Source organism: Macrotis lagotis, chromosome 3 (assembly GCF_037893015.1).
Source record: "Macrotis lagotis isolate mMagLag1 chromosome 3, bilby.v1.9.chrom.fasta, whole genome shotgun sequence".
NCBI classification, from domain to species: domain Eukaryota; kingdom Metazoa; phylum Chordata; class Mammalia; order Peramelemorphia; family Peramelidae; genus Macrotis; species Macrotis lagotis.
In genome coordinates this window covers 290,544,288-290,561,122 of record NC_133660.1, presented here as the reverse complement: position 1 = coordinate 290,561,122, position 16,835 = coordinate 290,544,288, and the positions used below count along the sequence as shown (strand labels likewise).

The 16,835-nt window shown below is 39.6% G+C and overlaps 1 protein-coding gene across 2 annotated transcripts in view; it reads left to right on the top strand.

Moving 5' to 3' along the window:
• The window catches only part of STX3 (syntaxin 3), a 52,612-nt gene that overhangs the window by 13,282 nt on the left and 22,495 nt on the right, over positions 1-16,835 (top strand). For both annotated transcript variants that reach the window (XM_074231410.1, XM_074231409.1), the window contains exon 2: positions 8,647-8,730. In XM_074231410.1, coding sequence (XP_074087511.1) covers positions 8,647-8,730 — 84 coding nt within the window. The remainder of the gene's footprint in view (positions 1-8,646; positions 8,731-16,835) is intronic.

Below are 16,835 nucleotides of genomic sequence, written 5' to 3'. Positions count from 1 at the left end.
AAAAACCCCATTGACCCTTTTTCCTCATCTTGGCCAATCTGATAGGTATGAGGTGATACCTCATTGTTGTCTTAATTTGCATTTCTCTAATCAATAGTGATTTAGAGCATTTTTTCATATGATTTAATTTCTTCATTTGAAAACTGTATGGTCATATCCTTTGAGCATTTATCAATTGGGGAATGATTTGTAACTTTATAAATTTGCTGCAATTTTCTATGTATTTTAGAAATGAGACATTTATCAGAACTCCTAGTTGGGAAGATTATTTTCCAGCTTTCTGCTTTCCTTCTAATTTTGGCAGCATTGATTTTATTAGTGCAAAAACTTTTTAATTTAATATAGTGAAAATCATTCATTTTGCAGTTTATAATGTGCTTTAATTCTTGTTTGGTATAAATTTGTCCCCTTTCCATAGATCTGATAAAGTATTTCTTGGTCTATTAATATCTCTGTGGTGTTTCCCCTTTTGTCTAAATCCTGTATCCATTTTGACCTTATTTTGGTATAGGAGTTCTCTTTCTCTGGGACATCTCAACAGAGAATGGGAGAGTTGGGATTCAGAGATAAGAAACATCAAGTGTCATTATCCCTTTTAGTCAAGTTCTTGGGGGTGGGGAGAAAATTGGAGTTTATAAGGTTAGGGAAGTAAAGGCTATACTCCAGAGTGTCTCTGCCCTCTTAAATATAGGTTGAGAGAGGGCTATAGAACTGTCTTTATCTGCTTGGACAGAAAAGGGTCCCCTCCCCCCCAAACCTGCTTTCCTTTAGCATCCTTCTGAGTGAGACCTAGGACCAGATGACAGATCAACTCTCAGTCAAATCAAATGCAGATGGTTTATTAACTTGTAGCCCTTCAGTCTCTGGTCTATGAAGACCACCATGATCTGTGTCTTGAGAACAGGGATCATTTCCTTCTTTGTCTGTGTGTCTCTATCACTTGGCACATTTAAGGAGCTTTATAAATACTTGGTGATCATTGGTTGATTGAATTGGAATCAGAAAGATCTGGGTTTACATCCCACTTCAGCCACTTAGCCTGGGCAAGTCACTTCCGAGCCTCAGTTTCCTCATCTGTAAAATAAAGGGGTTTGACTTGACCTCAATGATCCCTTTAAGCTCTAGGTAACTAGATAGTACAGTGGCTAGAGTTCTGGGTCTGGATTCAGGGAGACTTGAGTTCATATTTGACTGCTGACATTTAACTAGCTGTATGACCTAGGTGAAGTCATCTAACCTCCATTTTCCTCAATTCTGTCACCAATAAAATGGGTGTAATGAAAGCTTGTACTTCCCAGGGTTGTGAAGATCAAATGAAAGAATATTTGTAGAGCACTGTGCTTATTACAGAGTAGCCTCTATTAAAATGCTAGCTAGTGTTACTATTAATAAATCTATGATTTCATTTTCCAGGAACTTGTTAAGTTGAAAAAACCCAGCAGTTAGGCAATAGGTATTAATCACATTCTAATGACCAAGTCATGTATTGGGCAGTAAGTTCATAAAAAGGAGACAGTTCCTACCTTTTGGGAAATTATACTCTCCTGCATCTTTGGGCTTAGATGATAATATTTCTGCCTACACTGTGCCCTTTCCCTCCTCTAGTCTCCTTGGGTAATGGTTAATTATTCCTGGAAAAGTATGAATGTTTTGACCTTGGGGGACAAGTTAATGAGGGGAAAGAGGGCTAACTGGAAGCCTGACTCTTCTACCTACTAGCAGTGCAATCCATCTCAGTCTGTTTCCCCATTAATAAAACAGAGATATGAACAATAAAAAGAGCTTTCATTTATGTAGTGTTTTATGCTTTGCAAAGTGCTTTGCATATATATTGCCACCTCATCTGATTCTCACACTGAAGCTGTGAGGATCCTGGACTTATTCTCTGTTTTAGAGATGAAAAAAATTTAGGCTCAGAGAGGCTAAGTGAAACAATTTTAAATCCAAGTCTTCCTGATTCCCCAGTCTGCATCCTAACCATTAGGTAGCCCTGCCTCTCAATAAGACATGTACTAACCTACCTTGTAGGGTGATTTTGAAGAAATTTTTCCCCGGAATTTGGAATGCTTAAGAATGCGAATAGATACTTTTTTGGATTCAAAAGAAACTTTGATATGAAGGAAGAAGGGGAAAGAAGTGAGAGCAATACAGTGGGTTTGGGATTAGAGGAGGTATGTTCAAATCCTGGGTCCAGGCCTTTCTGTCTGTTGGGCAATTCCTGGAAGTTCTTTGAGTTTCAGTCTTTTCTTTTCTATAAAGTGAGTGAGTTGGATAACATGATCAGTAAAGTCTCTTTTAAATAAAAAATATGTGATTCTTCTGTACCCCCCTGAGATTCTGGCTTCTCTCCTGAGGCTCAACTGACTTTGTGGTCATGATCCTTGACTAGGGGAAGGGCTGAGGGTTGAAGATTTCTTCAGTTCTTGCTTTACTCACAGATGACTCAGGTCATTTGGCTTGGCTTCCTTTGAAAGCATGGCCCAGCTTTCTCTGTAAACTCCTTTTCCTCTTCCATGACTCCTTTGCCCCAGGGCCAGACACTCCAGAACTGGCTGGCCAGACTCTCATAGTAATGACCACTTATATTCTGACAGTGAGGAACTCATTAGTGAGGGTATTATTATTTTCATTATATAGATAAGGAAATTGAGCCCCAGGTAAGTGTAGAGATTTCTAGCAAAGATGGTTCAGAACTAGGATTTTAGCTTGCTGTTTGAGGTCCAAGTTCAAGGTTCTTTAAGTGTATTGCTGACTGTGAGGCCCTTGAGGGCAGGGACTATCTTTTGTCTTCCTTTTTTTTTGGTATCCCCATTGATTGGAACATTGCCTGGTGAATAGTAGGTGGTTATTCCCTGTTTATTGACTAACTGATATCCGATATCTGATTCCATCATCATGACTCTCCCAATCATTTTTCCTTTGCCTCCCTCTCATCACTTTTTATAAATTCTTGCCCTTAGGAATTGTTGCTGGGGGCAGCTTGGTGGTGCAGTGGACAGAGCCCTGGAGTCAGGAGGACCTGAGTTCAAATCCAGACTCAGACATTTAATAATTGCCTAGCTGTGTGACCTTGGGCAAGTCACTCAATTCCATTGCCTTAAATAAAAATAAATTTAAAAAAAGAAATTATTGCCTATCACAGTGACTGGCAATAATAGATGAACCCCCCAATCATTGTATAGATTGATCTGTAAATTTATTACTTCTCTCCCTTAGAATGTAAGTTTCCCGGTTTTTGTCTTGGTATCTTGCATGTGGCAGCTCCCAGCACATAGTAGGTACTTTGTGAAAGTTTTTAAAATGTTCATTGAGTGCCCATTACCTAAGCGTAGAGCATTGTGTTAGCCACAAGGATTAACGAAGAGATATAAAACTATATAAACTCCTACTTTGGAGAGACTTAGGGCGACATTGTAAAGCTGGTATATGTTCTTGGATGTAGAGACAACAGACAGAGCCAGTCACTAAGTCAGGGGTTCCATTTGTGGTTGGTTATTTCTGGAAAGCAATAATGCTTCCATCATTTCTGGGTCAGCTCAGTTCACTTTGGCCCTTTCTTGTTCCCAGTTTTCCTGTCCTTCAGTCAGAGAATGTCAGAACTAGAAGGGATCTTGGAATATTACTAGGGAGAATAGGGGAAACTATACTTACTGTCTCACAATATGGCTTTGTCTAAGTTAGTGGAAAGAGGAAGGTGTCTAGTCAGAGGAGTCGAGTTCTAATTTTGGCTCTGCCATGTCCTATTTGGGTGATTTTGGGCAAATTGTTATTATTATTATTATTATTTTAGATTTTTGCAAGGCAATGGGGTTAAGTGGCTTGCCCAAGGCCACACGGCTAGGTAATTATTAAGTGTCTGAGGTCGGATTTGAACTCAGGTACTTCTGACTCCAATATCAGTGCTCTATCCACTGTGCCACCTAGCCGCCCCCTACTTTTCTTTCTAGAATCAGTTCATCATCTATAAAATGAAAGCACTAAGTCTTTATATTCTTAAAAATTGAGGATCCTCCTTCCCCTAAATCTTTTAATATGTATCTGCATATATATATTATACCCACGTGCATGTAGACATATGTATAGATGAATCTTGTATACATATATTGATATTTGTCATATTAGCAATAAAAGTGTCTTAGTATGAAAATTATTTTGATCTCAAGGGTCCCCTGAAAGTGTTTCCAGGACTTTGGACTGCATTTTGAGAACTCTTGGATTAGTTCATCTCTAAGGACCTTTTAACTCTAAACCAATGAACCTGTGGTCTCAATGTCTCTATTAACTACCCTGGTGACTTTAAGCTTGTTAATTAGTTGTTCTGGACCTTTCTTCTTCCTTTTATAATGAAGGGATTGGACTAGATTAAGGTTCTTACCCTGGGTTGTTTCAAGAATATTTCTGGTAAACTGTTTGGAATACACACACACACACACCCACACACACAAAAAGACACAAAGACACTAAATAAGTATATGCATGTGGTGTTTATATATATATATATATATATATATATATATATATATATAATCTCAGTAACTATTCTTATTGAATTGTTACTTTGTAAGACTATATATTTTCTTTTATATATTTACACGAAGGACTCTATAGCCTTTCCCAGTCTCCCTGAACTAAGAGGGCTAGGACACAAAACAGTTTAAGAATCCCTAGACCAGATGACTCCACGCCCTTTCTAGTTATAACTTGTAAGGATTTAAAACTTAGAATGTTTGATTGGGGAAGGGACTTTGGATTCCTGTTAACTCATCTTTCCTCGTTTTATTTTTGAGGAAACTGAGGCCCATGGAGATGCAGTGGCTTGCCAGCTGTAACACAGCAAGCATCTCAGGCAGGATTTGAACCCAGGGCCTTAGACTTCAAAATCAACCGTTTTTGTGTCTTCCTACCCTTCTCCCATGAGGTACACTATAACTCTTTGAGGACTGGAGCTATTTCATTGTTTGTATCCCCAGTATCAGGCTCAGCACCTTGCTCATGGGGGTGCTCTGTAAGAAGTGAATTAATTGAATTGAAGCTCAGTGCCCTTCCTGAGACTCTGGATTAGTAATGGGGAATCTAAAGCTATATGGATGAAGGGAAAGGGAAGGGGAACAATCAGTTTCTCATAGTAAGGTGAAGAAGACTGAAGATCAAGACCTGGGGTGTCCAGTGGTGTGGTGTATGGTGTGAGTGGCATGTGTGTGTATGCATGGGTAAGTGTATGTGATGTATGTGGTGTTGTGTTTGTGGTATGTGTATGTATGTGTGATGTGTCTGGTGTATGTGTATGTGCGATGTGTGTGGTGTGTTGTGTTTGTGGTGTGTGTATGTGTGTGGGGAGGGTATATGTGTGTTGTGTTGTGTTTATGATGTGTATATATGTATGTGGGGAAGGTGTGTGTGTGTGTGTGTGTGTGTGTGTAGGGTGCATACACATGCAGCTTCACGAGATCTCCTATGCTATTCTCTGTGGGTAGTGGAGGAGGGTCCAGAGTTGGTGGTAGATTTCTGCTGATATAGATAAGTTTTTGATCTCTTACTTCTGGAAAGGATGTGAACCAAGGCCCCCATGATAAGGCTGGTGAGGGGAAGTGGTCAGTTATGTCCAGGTCAGTAGCCACAGAAACGTTTGTGGGGATTTCACTGTTGATAAAGTTGCTCAAATCTCCCAAAGTTGGTACAAATGAATCCATGTGACTGAAGAGAAGGGGCCATTGAATGGCGATCCCTTTGTCTTTTGGTTGAACAGACCAGGTCCACCAAAGCACAAATTTCTCTTCTCTGTCCCTTTTGGTCCTGGTCTCCACAAAAGCCCTGATGCCTGTGGGGAGGGGTTGAAGACTTCAGGTGACCTTCACTGACCTTCTCTAGCTTCTCACCAATTGGGCACCTGGCTTCTGGGTGTTTAGGTTTACTTTCTTTACCACCAACCTGTAAATGAAGTGGTATAAATATTATTGTCTCCTTTTTGCAGATTAAGAACCTGAGGTTCAGAGAGAGTAAGTAATTTTCCCAGAGTGACATCAGTCTAGTGCAGAATGAAGCTGACAATTTGATGATGTTATTTCATAACGAACTGATTGCTTATGAATCTTAGGTCTTTGGACCTACCTAGGCCTACCCAGATCTTCATCTCTGTGGGAAACAATCAAGTTTAAGTATTAGATAGTCAACTTGACTATCTCATTTTTTTGATTTCTTGATTGTCCCTGAAAAAACTGCCCTGAATCAATTCTCTGAGTTTTAAAGAAAGTCTTAACCTCTATCATTGAGTGGAATAGAAAGATTCTGTGTTCGTGGGAACAGTGCTCCTTGAGTCTAGGAGATCTTGGGTCTGGAAATCTTGGGCAGAATAGGAAGGTTGTCTCCTTGAACAGAGGATGATTGATTCAGGGGAGCTAATATGGGCAGATTTAAATATTTGAAAATTTTCATATGGAAGAGGAATTGGGCATCTTCTGTTTGGCCCCAGAAGATAGAATTGGGTGCAATGCATAGAAGTTACAGAAGGGCCTCAGAGATCAGCTAATCAATCCTAGCCTTCTCCATTGCCATTTAAGAGGTGAGGACATTAAATTACAGAAGAGTTTAATGGATCGCCAAGGTCCCATGGATAGTCACAAGATTTGAACATAGATCTTCTGACTCCCTACCAAAGGCTTCAATCAGAGGGTGAATGACCTCTTGTTAGGGTTGGTATAGAGGGAATACATGTTCAAGAATGAGTTGGGCCAGATGATATTTCAGATTCCCTCTAATACTGTAATTTTGTTTTGTGATTGGTAGCTCTGTATGTGTGAGTAGGGAGGAGGGGGATTAATGCACAAGGGAATTCCATTCCTGGACAGAGAGTTTGTGGGAACATATGACCTATTGCTTAGGTCCAGAATGTTATTAATCAGCAAACTTTTATTAATTATCTACTATATGCTACTCATTGAACCTCATGCTAGGGACACAAATGACAAAGAATGAAGAAATCTTTTCTCAAGGAGCTTAAATTTTTTTAATTGAAATTTTATTTTTCCACTTACATGGAATATTCATCCATTTGCCTATTTATAAGTTACACATTTTTCTACCACCCTTCCTTCCCATCCTCCTCCCCTCATCGTCAAACAGTGTGGTAAAAGTTGTACATGTACATTTGTATTTAACATGGTAACATATTAATCATTTTGGGTATGAGGAAATAGGAATAAGGGAAAAGAAAGAAAACCATGGGAGAGGAAAAAAAATATAAGTTTTTAAAAAGTGAACATAGTATCCATTCAGGTTCTGTAGTTTTGTTTGTTTGTGTGTTTGTTTTTTTTTCACTGAATGTGGATGGTGTTGTCCATAACAGGTCTCTCAGGGTTGTCCTTGATCTTTGAATTGCTGAGAGAACTGCAACCATCAAAGTTGATCAGCTCATAATGTTGTCCTTTCACTTAGCATCAGTTTCTATAATTCATTCCATGCTTCTCTAAAGTCCAGCCATTCATGATCTCTTATAGGATAGTTGTACTTCATAATATTCATATATCATAACTTGTTCAGCCATTCCCCAATCGATGGGCATCCCTGCTATAAATATTTTTGAACATGTGAGACTTTTCCCAATTTTTATGATTTCTTTTGGACATAGGCCTAGCAATAGTATGACTAAGTCAAAGGCTATGATTAGTTTTACTGCTATTTGGGCATAGTTCCATATTGCTCTCCAGAATGGTTGGATTAGATTCCAAATGCACCAACAAATCATTTATGTCCCAATCCTCCTACAACCTCTCCAACACTGATCATTTTCCATTTTTGTCATCTTAACCAATCTGGTTGGTATGGGGAATAGCTCATAGTTATTTTAGTTTGCATTTCTCTAATTGCTAATGATTTGGAGCATTTTTTTTTTTTTGGCAAGGCAATGGGGTTAAGTGGCTTGCCCAAGGCCACACAACTAGATAATTATTAAGTGTCTGAAGCTGGATTTGAATTCAGGTACTCCTGACTCCAGGGCCGATGCTCTATTCACTGCACCACCTAGCCACCCCTGGAGCATTTTTTCATATGATTATATATATATATATATATATATATATATATATATATATATATATATATATTTAATCTCTTCATTTCAAAACTGCCTGTTCCTATGCTATCCTTTGACCATTTTTCAATTTAGGAATGACTTGTAACCTTATAAATTTGATTCAATTCTCTATAAATTTTAGAAGTGAGACCTTTAAAAGAACCCCTAGTTCTGAAAATTGTTTCCCAGCTTTCTGTTTGAGCAGTTTAAATTTTTACAGAGGAAAGAGAACACATATATTAATAAGTATATACAGAATAAATATGAGGTAGCTTTGAAATACTTCTTGGAGGGAGATTCATTCTTTGTGACTTTCTGCATAGGAAGTGGATAAGATAAGCAGGGCTGAAAACTTCAGAGGTTGTTGTAGGGAAAATTTCCTTTCTTTCCACTGTAAATATGGAAATCCCGGCTGGGAACAATAGTCTTGTTTCCTTTACCTCATACTGTCTCTGAACATGGAGAAATCTGTATCTTCATATAGACTGCTGATAGGAATGATATTGCGTAAGTGCTTCTTGGAACTGGACTAATGGGGTCCCATGGTTTCTCATCCTCTACCTTATTCTCTCTTGTAGAAACAGTTGACAGAAGATGATGCTGATGATGAGGTGGAGATTGCCATCGACAACACGGCCTTCATGGATGAATTTTTTTCAGAGGTAGGTAGCCTGGTTCAGAATTCAAATCTTAATGTTGGACACATCCTGTCATTTCTCTTAGGTCTGAGCTTTCTTATCTGTAACATGGGGATAGTGATGATAGCAATTCTTCTGCAGTAGCTAACTTTCTGGGTTAGTAGAGGGGAAAATGCTTTGAGAGCTGTAGGATTGTGAGCTGATAAGTGATCATTTCTTCTGTCAGAACTCCTGTTCTGTAGTTTTTTCATTAGAGACTTTTTTTTTTTACTTTTTGCAAGGCAATGGGGTTAAGTGGCTTGTCCAAGGCCACACAGCTAGGTAATTATTAACTGTCTGAGGCCAGATTTGAACTCAGGGACTCTTGACTCCAGGGCTGGTGCTCTATGCACTGTGCCACCTAGCTTCCCCTCATTAGAGATTTCTAATTCTGCAGCACAAAGAGAGAGCATATTTTATTCCCTTTTTGACATTAGGTTTGCTTTCCCTCCTTGAGTTTACAAGTGGGTATGTAAGAATTCTTCCTTCTCCACCATCACTGGGGTAGAACTGGGTCTGTCATTGATCTTGCCAGTTATTGGCAGTAGGAAAGAGTTTGAGGCTAAATCCATCACATGTGTGGGCTTATTGGGGAAGCTAGTATGATGGCTTTGGGGATTTCTTCATTTTCCTTGGTCAGAACAACTCCTTCTAGCTGAAATATCTCACTAAGCTAATTGCCTGGAAGAGGAGACCCAGTGAGGCCTGGAAAAAATCAATTTGTTGATGTCTTAGATCTGGTGAAGTGGGGAGGGAAATGCCTCACTACTGATGAACAGAGGAAAGTACTTTTGGGAGAAAGTTGAGGTCTTTTAATTCAGCAAGCAGAATGTGGGAGGATGCAGAGATCAAGACTGAAACAGTCCTTGCCTTCAAGAGGCTTCCACTCTAGCTTCTATTCTAGCATCTTACTATTAGAATATTGAAGTCTAACATTTTACTGCTGTATCTTAGAGAACAGAATATGCTAAAGACTATTAGGATCATTTTGTCCTGATAATCACCCCACTGGTTAGTCTGTTCCTATCTCTTGTCTTAAGTCATCTTGTTATCAGCTATCATTATGGTTGGTGTTTTTTGGGAGTTTTTTTTTTTTTTTGCAATACCAACCTCTATCTCCTGATAAGCATGAATGTGGAGCCATTTCTGTTCAATATCCCTGGGAAAAGCATTGCTTCAAGAAAAATTAACTCCTCTATTCCTTACCCTGGGCTTTGTTTTGTGAGGGTAGCCAGGTGGCTTAGTGGTTAGAATGTCAAGAAGATCTGAGTTCAAATCTAACCTTAGACAAGTTACTTAGCCTCTGTTTGCCTCAGTTTCTCATTTGGGGGAAGAATAAAAAAGGGATAATAGCAGCACCTAACTTACAGGGTTGTTGTGAGGATCAAATGAGATAATAATTATAATTATAAAGTGCTTAACTTATGAATGTTAGATGTTGTTATCATTTATTAATATTGTTTAGTGATGATCTTCCAGCATTCATGGGTATAAGCATTGAGATCCGGAACTCCCAAGATTTCCCACGCCACTTAGATTTTTTGAAAAAAGTTCTTTTTTTAAAAATATGAACTTAACCAACATCAACAAATGTGTTTCCATAGACAAAGAACAGAAAAAGAGCATTGTTTATGAACCTGTGACAAGGTTTCAGTCTGCTGGAGGGAGCTCCTGAATTGATGAAATCACAGATTGATTTGAAACTGCAAATTATATATAGTTTGCTTTTTAAATGAATATTTTAAATTTAACACAATAGTACCAATATTACCTGGCTTATTTGTTTCCCCTTCTAAACTTCTCTCTTCTCTGAATTTTAAAAATATTTCATTGATACTTCTCCTTTTTTCATTCTTTTTCTGTATCATTAACATTATTCTTTTCTCCCTTGCGACTGTTCCTCCTTGAATAAAAACCCTCTAAAAAACAAAGGCCATATTTAGGCCATATATAAGCCAAGCCTCCCTTGGATTTTGTTGATTCAGAGTGTAAATAGCAATTGTTTCTGTTCTGGCCAGAAACTATGAGGGTCTTCCCCTCCCTGACTGATTGTTTTGTGAAGGCAAAATGGGCCATCTTTTACCTCATTTTTCACCTAGCCTTAATTGCTGAAGGGATGTTTTCTCAGATAAATTGAGACCTAGGAAAGACTTTAGCTTAAAAAGGCCAAGGTTTCCCACTGTTTAGTGGACCGTTGTCTTACCACTGGACTCCAGGGACTAGAGAAGAAAGTGAGGCTGATGACTTTGTATAGTTTTGCCTCTTTGAAATCCAATTTATCTGCAGATCAGGACCTCGCCTCTTGATGTTCTTGGTCCTTTTCCAGAATGAAGGACCAGCAACAACTATGACAACAACCTCTTGTCACATATTTCTGTGGCAACTTAAAGGGTCTGCCTCTTTTAGGACCCGACTGAGACTCCAGGACAGTACCTGCTTCTCTTCCTCAGCATTTTTACCTCTCCCACCCACATCTGACCTTGTTCTTGGCTAAATGCTTCTTTCCATTCTGTAACCCTTTCAGTCCTGGTGCTGTATGGGAAGGCTTCTTTGTGGTAGATCTGCCTGAGGGTTTGCAATGAATTGGTCCTTTATCTTCTCTCTTTGAGGACCAGAAATCTCTATGATAAAAGGGATCAAGCACATTCTAGGGAACATTGTAAATCCCAGGAAATGAGGTGTTCCCCCCACCCAAATCTCTGGGTGGAAGTCCTCCTTTGATATGGTCCATAGCATAGAGAAGACCAAACTCCCCAGGGTTTGCTTATCTCTGGAGGTGCTCCTAAGATAAAACTTGTTTTCTGAACTAACTCCAATCAGTTACCCAAGATTGTCTGTTCAGGGACTGATTTATTTGCTGCTCTGGTGATGGAGAATTCAAGCCAGGTCCATGGCTGTTCTAAGTTTTCCCAGACTAATAAAAGTACAGATCCTGTCCTCAGGCAACTGCATTCACTGAAGAATCTACAAAAATTAAAAATATATATCTTTTTATATCTGAAGTGCAAAAAAGACCTTTAGTAGCATAATGATTTTCAGATAACTTCTGATAACCTGGCATCCTGAAATTAATATAGCTTAGAAGTCCAGTTATTGAATGAAATCCATGGTAAATTAATGGAAAGACCAGTAAATGAAGACTCAGGAGTCTGGATTGAGGAGAAATACAGTGTATTGAAAAGATTATGGCTTTGCAATTAAGAGAACCTAGATTTAATCTTTGCCTCAGAGGCTAACCTGTGTGAACTTTGGGGGGGGGGGGTCAATTTCCTTGTTTCCTCTTCTGTCAATGAAGGGGTGAGCCAAGATGGCCTTTGAGGTTGCTTCTAGTTTGAGACATTGACTTCCATGGCCTTGGCCTTGTGCTAGGTGTGCTCTCCAGTTGAACCTCACAAATTAATTCACATGTGATTTTTTTTTAAATGAAAGATTTTATTTATTTTGAATTTTACAATTTTTCCCCCAATCTTACTTCCCTCCCCCCCACCCCCCACAGAAAGCAATTTGTCAGTCTTTACTTTGTTTCCATGTTGTTCATTGATCCAAATTGAGTGTGATGAGGGAGAAATCATATCCTTAAGGAAGAAACAAAAAATATAAGCGATAACAAGATCAGACAATAAGATATCTGTTTTTTTCTAAATTATAGGGAATAGTCCTTGAACTTTGTTCAAACTCCATGGTTCTTTATCTGGGTACAGATGGTATTCTCCATTTCAGACAGCCCAAAATCGTCCCTGATTGTTGCACTGATGGAATGAGCAAGTCCATCAAGTTTGAACATCACCCCCATGTTGCTGTTAGCATGTACAGTGTTTTTCTGGTTCTGCTCATCTCACTCAGCATCAGTTCATACAAATCCCTCCAGGCTTCCCTGGATTCCCATCCCTCCTGGATTCTAATAGAACAATAGTGTTCCATGACATACATATACCACAGTTTGCTAAGCCATTCCCCAACTGAAGGACATTTACTTAATTTCCAATTCTTTGCCACCACAAACAGGGCTGCTATGAATATTTTTGTACAAGTGATGTTTTTACCTTTTTTCATCATCTCTTCAGGGTATAGACCTAGTAGTAGTATTGCTGGATCAAAGGGTATGTATGCACATATTTGTTGCCCTTTGGGCATAGTTCTAAATTTCTTTCCAGAAAGGCTGGATGAGTTCACAGCTCCATAGTGTCCCAGATTTCCCACAACCTTTCCAACAATGATCATTATCCTTTCTGGTTATATTGGCCAGTCTGAGAGGTGTGAGGTTGTACCTCACATGTGATCTTTAGACACTTCATCTATAAAGGGAAAAAATACTACTATTATTACCCACTTTATTCACTGATGCTAAAAAAATTGCTTTGTATATCTTAAAGCATTACAAGCTTTGTGAAATGTAGAGACATAGGAAGATGGGAACTTTTGTTGGGCAAGAATGAAAGAATTTAAGTAATTGCATTCTTTGTACAGAATGATTAAGAAGTTCCAAGAAATCTAGTTGTACGATGAGCTTTTGGTGTGGCTGGGCCAATGACATTTGGGGTGGTGCCAATGGCAGCTGCCCTATCAGGAAGTCAAACAGTCCTTGTGACATAGATCCTTTCTTAGAAGCCAACTGGAGGAGTGGAAGAGATAGCATCTGAACTCTGTGGTCCAGGAAAAGGGCTTGCTTGTCTCCATACTTGGCCAGTCCAGGTCATGGAGGCCAACCAGTTCATTTTATAGATGAGGAAACAGACCCAGAATAATGACATAGTTTTTCCCAATCTTTGAACTAGGAGCAAGTTTTGGAAAAAGGCAAATTTATTCTTGATATGAGGAAAATTTGCCAATAATTGGAATCATCCCATAGTCAGTCAGTAAACATTTATTAAGTATTTACTGTATAATAGTCACTATGCTAAGACCTGCACATACAAAATGGAGTGGGCTTGCTCAGGAGGGTGGTCTTTATTGGAGGTCTTCAGGCAAGGTCCATATACCCATTGATTGGGGGTGTGGAAGAGTGAATTTTTGATTCTTTTATGTTGGATGTGATTATCTTTTCCAACTCAGAGCTTTTGTGATTCTGTGACCTGTATTTGTTGTTCAGTATCATATAATGAAGCCGAGGGTTTTTTTCTCTTTTCCAAAGACACGGAGTGGAAACACCAGCACTAATCTGTGACCTTGAACATGTTTGAATAAATTAATGAATGAATGAAAAGCATGTTTTAAGTGATTTCTTTGGCCAGGCAGTGTGCTAAGCTTTGAGGACCCAAATATAAATAAGGAAGACAGTTCCTGCCCTCAGGTAGCTTACTGTCTTAACAGGGGAAGGTAGCACACAGAAGTGAGTGGTGGCCTGGGAAGGAGAGTTCTGGACAGGAAGTCAGAATGAATATTGAAGGGCAGCTTTGGTTTGCTTACTGTTCTCTGAGCTAGAATTGGAATGATGGGGGCTCCTTGTGGCCTGGAGGTGGCCTGGAGGTGGCATAGTGGACCCGAGACTGGGCAAGATAAGGTGAATGCTTAACAGTCAGATCCCAGGCTCAGTCAGACCTTCCATTCCAGGTGGAGGTAGAGTGATGGATACTTGGATGGGTCCAGGGACACCTAGCTGGGAATATTTCCCCCAGTGGAGCTTGCTGCAGCTCAACCTCATCTTTTCATCCTGTGCAACTCTAGTTTTCTTGTCTAATCTGCTGGGGGACTTTCCTCTAGTTCTTGTGACATTGCATGGATGTCAGCAGAACACATGATCCTTTTCTTTTGCTTTTTCCAGGTAAACACCAATTTGGTGAAATCTTTTACACTGCTTGTCCTGCCCTGTTCTTTTATTGGCACTTTGTTTCAGCCTGTTTGCTCTCACCACATGTTTTTCCATTGTCCTTTGACACACAGCTTTAATTTTAATTGTGGCTGCTCAGTACTCAGACACATCCTAGCTGTGTGACCCTGGGCAAGTCACTCCACCCTGTTTGCCTCAGTTTCCTCATCTGTAAAATGAACTGGAGAAGGGAATGGCAAACCACTTGAGTATTTCTGCCAAGCAAACCCCATATGTGGCCACAAAGAGTCAAACATGATTGAAATGACTGAGCAATATTGAAAAGATGAACCTTTGTTTCAGGGAGAAGATTGGTATCATCAAAAACATTGTGCATTTTCTTAAATTCACTACAGCTCTCTTTTGTCCTCTGATTTCAATGTGGTTCTAGCTCAATGTCCTTCAGTAGTGTGTGTCCAATGAATATTTATACTGATGAATCTTTAGGTCTTTGAAGTGCCCTTCCAAATGTGTTTCATAATCTGAACCGTGGCAGCCATGTAGTATTGTGGATAAAACTGAACCCGGAGGCTGGAATTCTTATTTTCTTGAGTTCAGACACTTACTAGCTTTGTGGAATGGGCCAGTCACTTGACTGTTTGCCTTAGTTTCCTCCTCTGTGAAATGAGCTGGAGAAGAAAATGGCAAACCATTCCAGTATCTTTGTCAAGAAAACCCCACAAAGAGTCAGACACAACTGAAAATGACTGAACAAGTATGGACCATGGGCAGTCTTCTGGCTGGACTTTTCTTGTTTCTCTTGGCTGGATAGTTAGACTTCAATTTTTTGTGTGACTGTTAATTGAATTTAGGAGAAGAAGAAATGTTTTCCGGTCTTGATGAAACCAGCATAATATCATCCACAAATAGGAGCATCCTGAGGACCTTCCTATCTATAGGTTTTCCATTTATCTATGGAAACATCCCATGACAATGACAAAGTGTTTTGGCAAACATATCTGTTAATATGACTTGTTTGATATTAATAAACAGAGGGTCATTAAAAATATTATTTCTGTTGTCGCCTCTTTTCAAGTCTTCAACAATTTTAATACATATAGGAAAGACAATATGGGGATATTTTGCTCTCTAAAATTAAAAAAAATTGGTCAACAACAAACATGAAACAGATGAGATCATAAATTCTCTATATCTTTTAAATAACTCTAAAAGTGTGGTCCCATGTAGAGTATCATTTGTGAAAGCAGTCCTATTCCCTTTTCTGATGGGACTGGAATTGCCTCAATGGCATGCTACCTTGGACCAAGCTTCATCTGCTGGATTCACAGAGGAAGTCTGTGTGTGTGTGTGTATGTCTGTGTGTGCGCGCGCACTGGCATATTTATATGCACACACATGCATGTCCATGCACGTGTACATGTGTGTGAATGTGCATGTGTGATTTCCATTATAGGGAACCCTGGGACAACTCCCTCTATCAATACACATCACCTTCTTATCTGTAATTTTTGATGTTATTATTCAGACATTTCAGTTCCCCCCCCCCAATTTGGGATTTTCCTGATAGAGATATTGGAGTGGTTTGACATTTTACAGATGAAGAAGTTGAGGCAAACAGGTTAAGTGACTTTCCCAGGGTCACACAGCTAATCAATGTTGAGACAGGCTTTGACCTCAGGTCTTCCTGATGCCAGGCACTGTGCTTTATCCACTGTACCACCTATCTGCCCCTGGAACTCTTCTGTAACATTTAGGATTGGAGCATTTCTTGGGGCTCCTGAGATTATAAGTATCCCAGAGGCACGATATTTCAAAGACAGGACTTGAACCCAGGTCTTCTTCCATCTAAGGCTGACTCTATTCACTATGCCATGGTCCCTCACCTGTGTTTCATTTCCCCCAAGCAAGTATAATGTGGAACTAAAGACAACTTGATTTGGAGCCTCCTTGGAGAGTGTCTTAGAACAAGGGAAGGTGCCAAAGAATCTGAAAAATGAGTTGCTGTGAGAGGTAGCACAGGGGCAATGGAAAGAATGATTGTTTGGAGTAGGTTCAAGGCTTGGTTCTTTGTACCCACAGGGCTGTTATCTTGTGAGCCAGATGTGGAGGGTTGCTCAGCCCTCCCTAAACAGGTTATTTTCTCTCAATACACTACCCCTTCTGTAAAATGAGGGGGTTGGATATGGTGGTCCCTAGGCCATCTCCATTGCAGAGTGAGCAATTGATAGAGGCCTGTCTTGTGTGTTCAAAAGCATCTCCTCTCTCCAGGCCTTCTTGCAAGACTTGTATGCTCCTCCCCAGGGCAACCCGCCTCCTCTCCTGT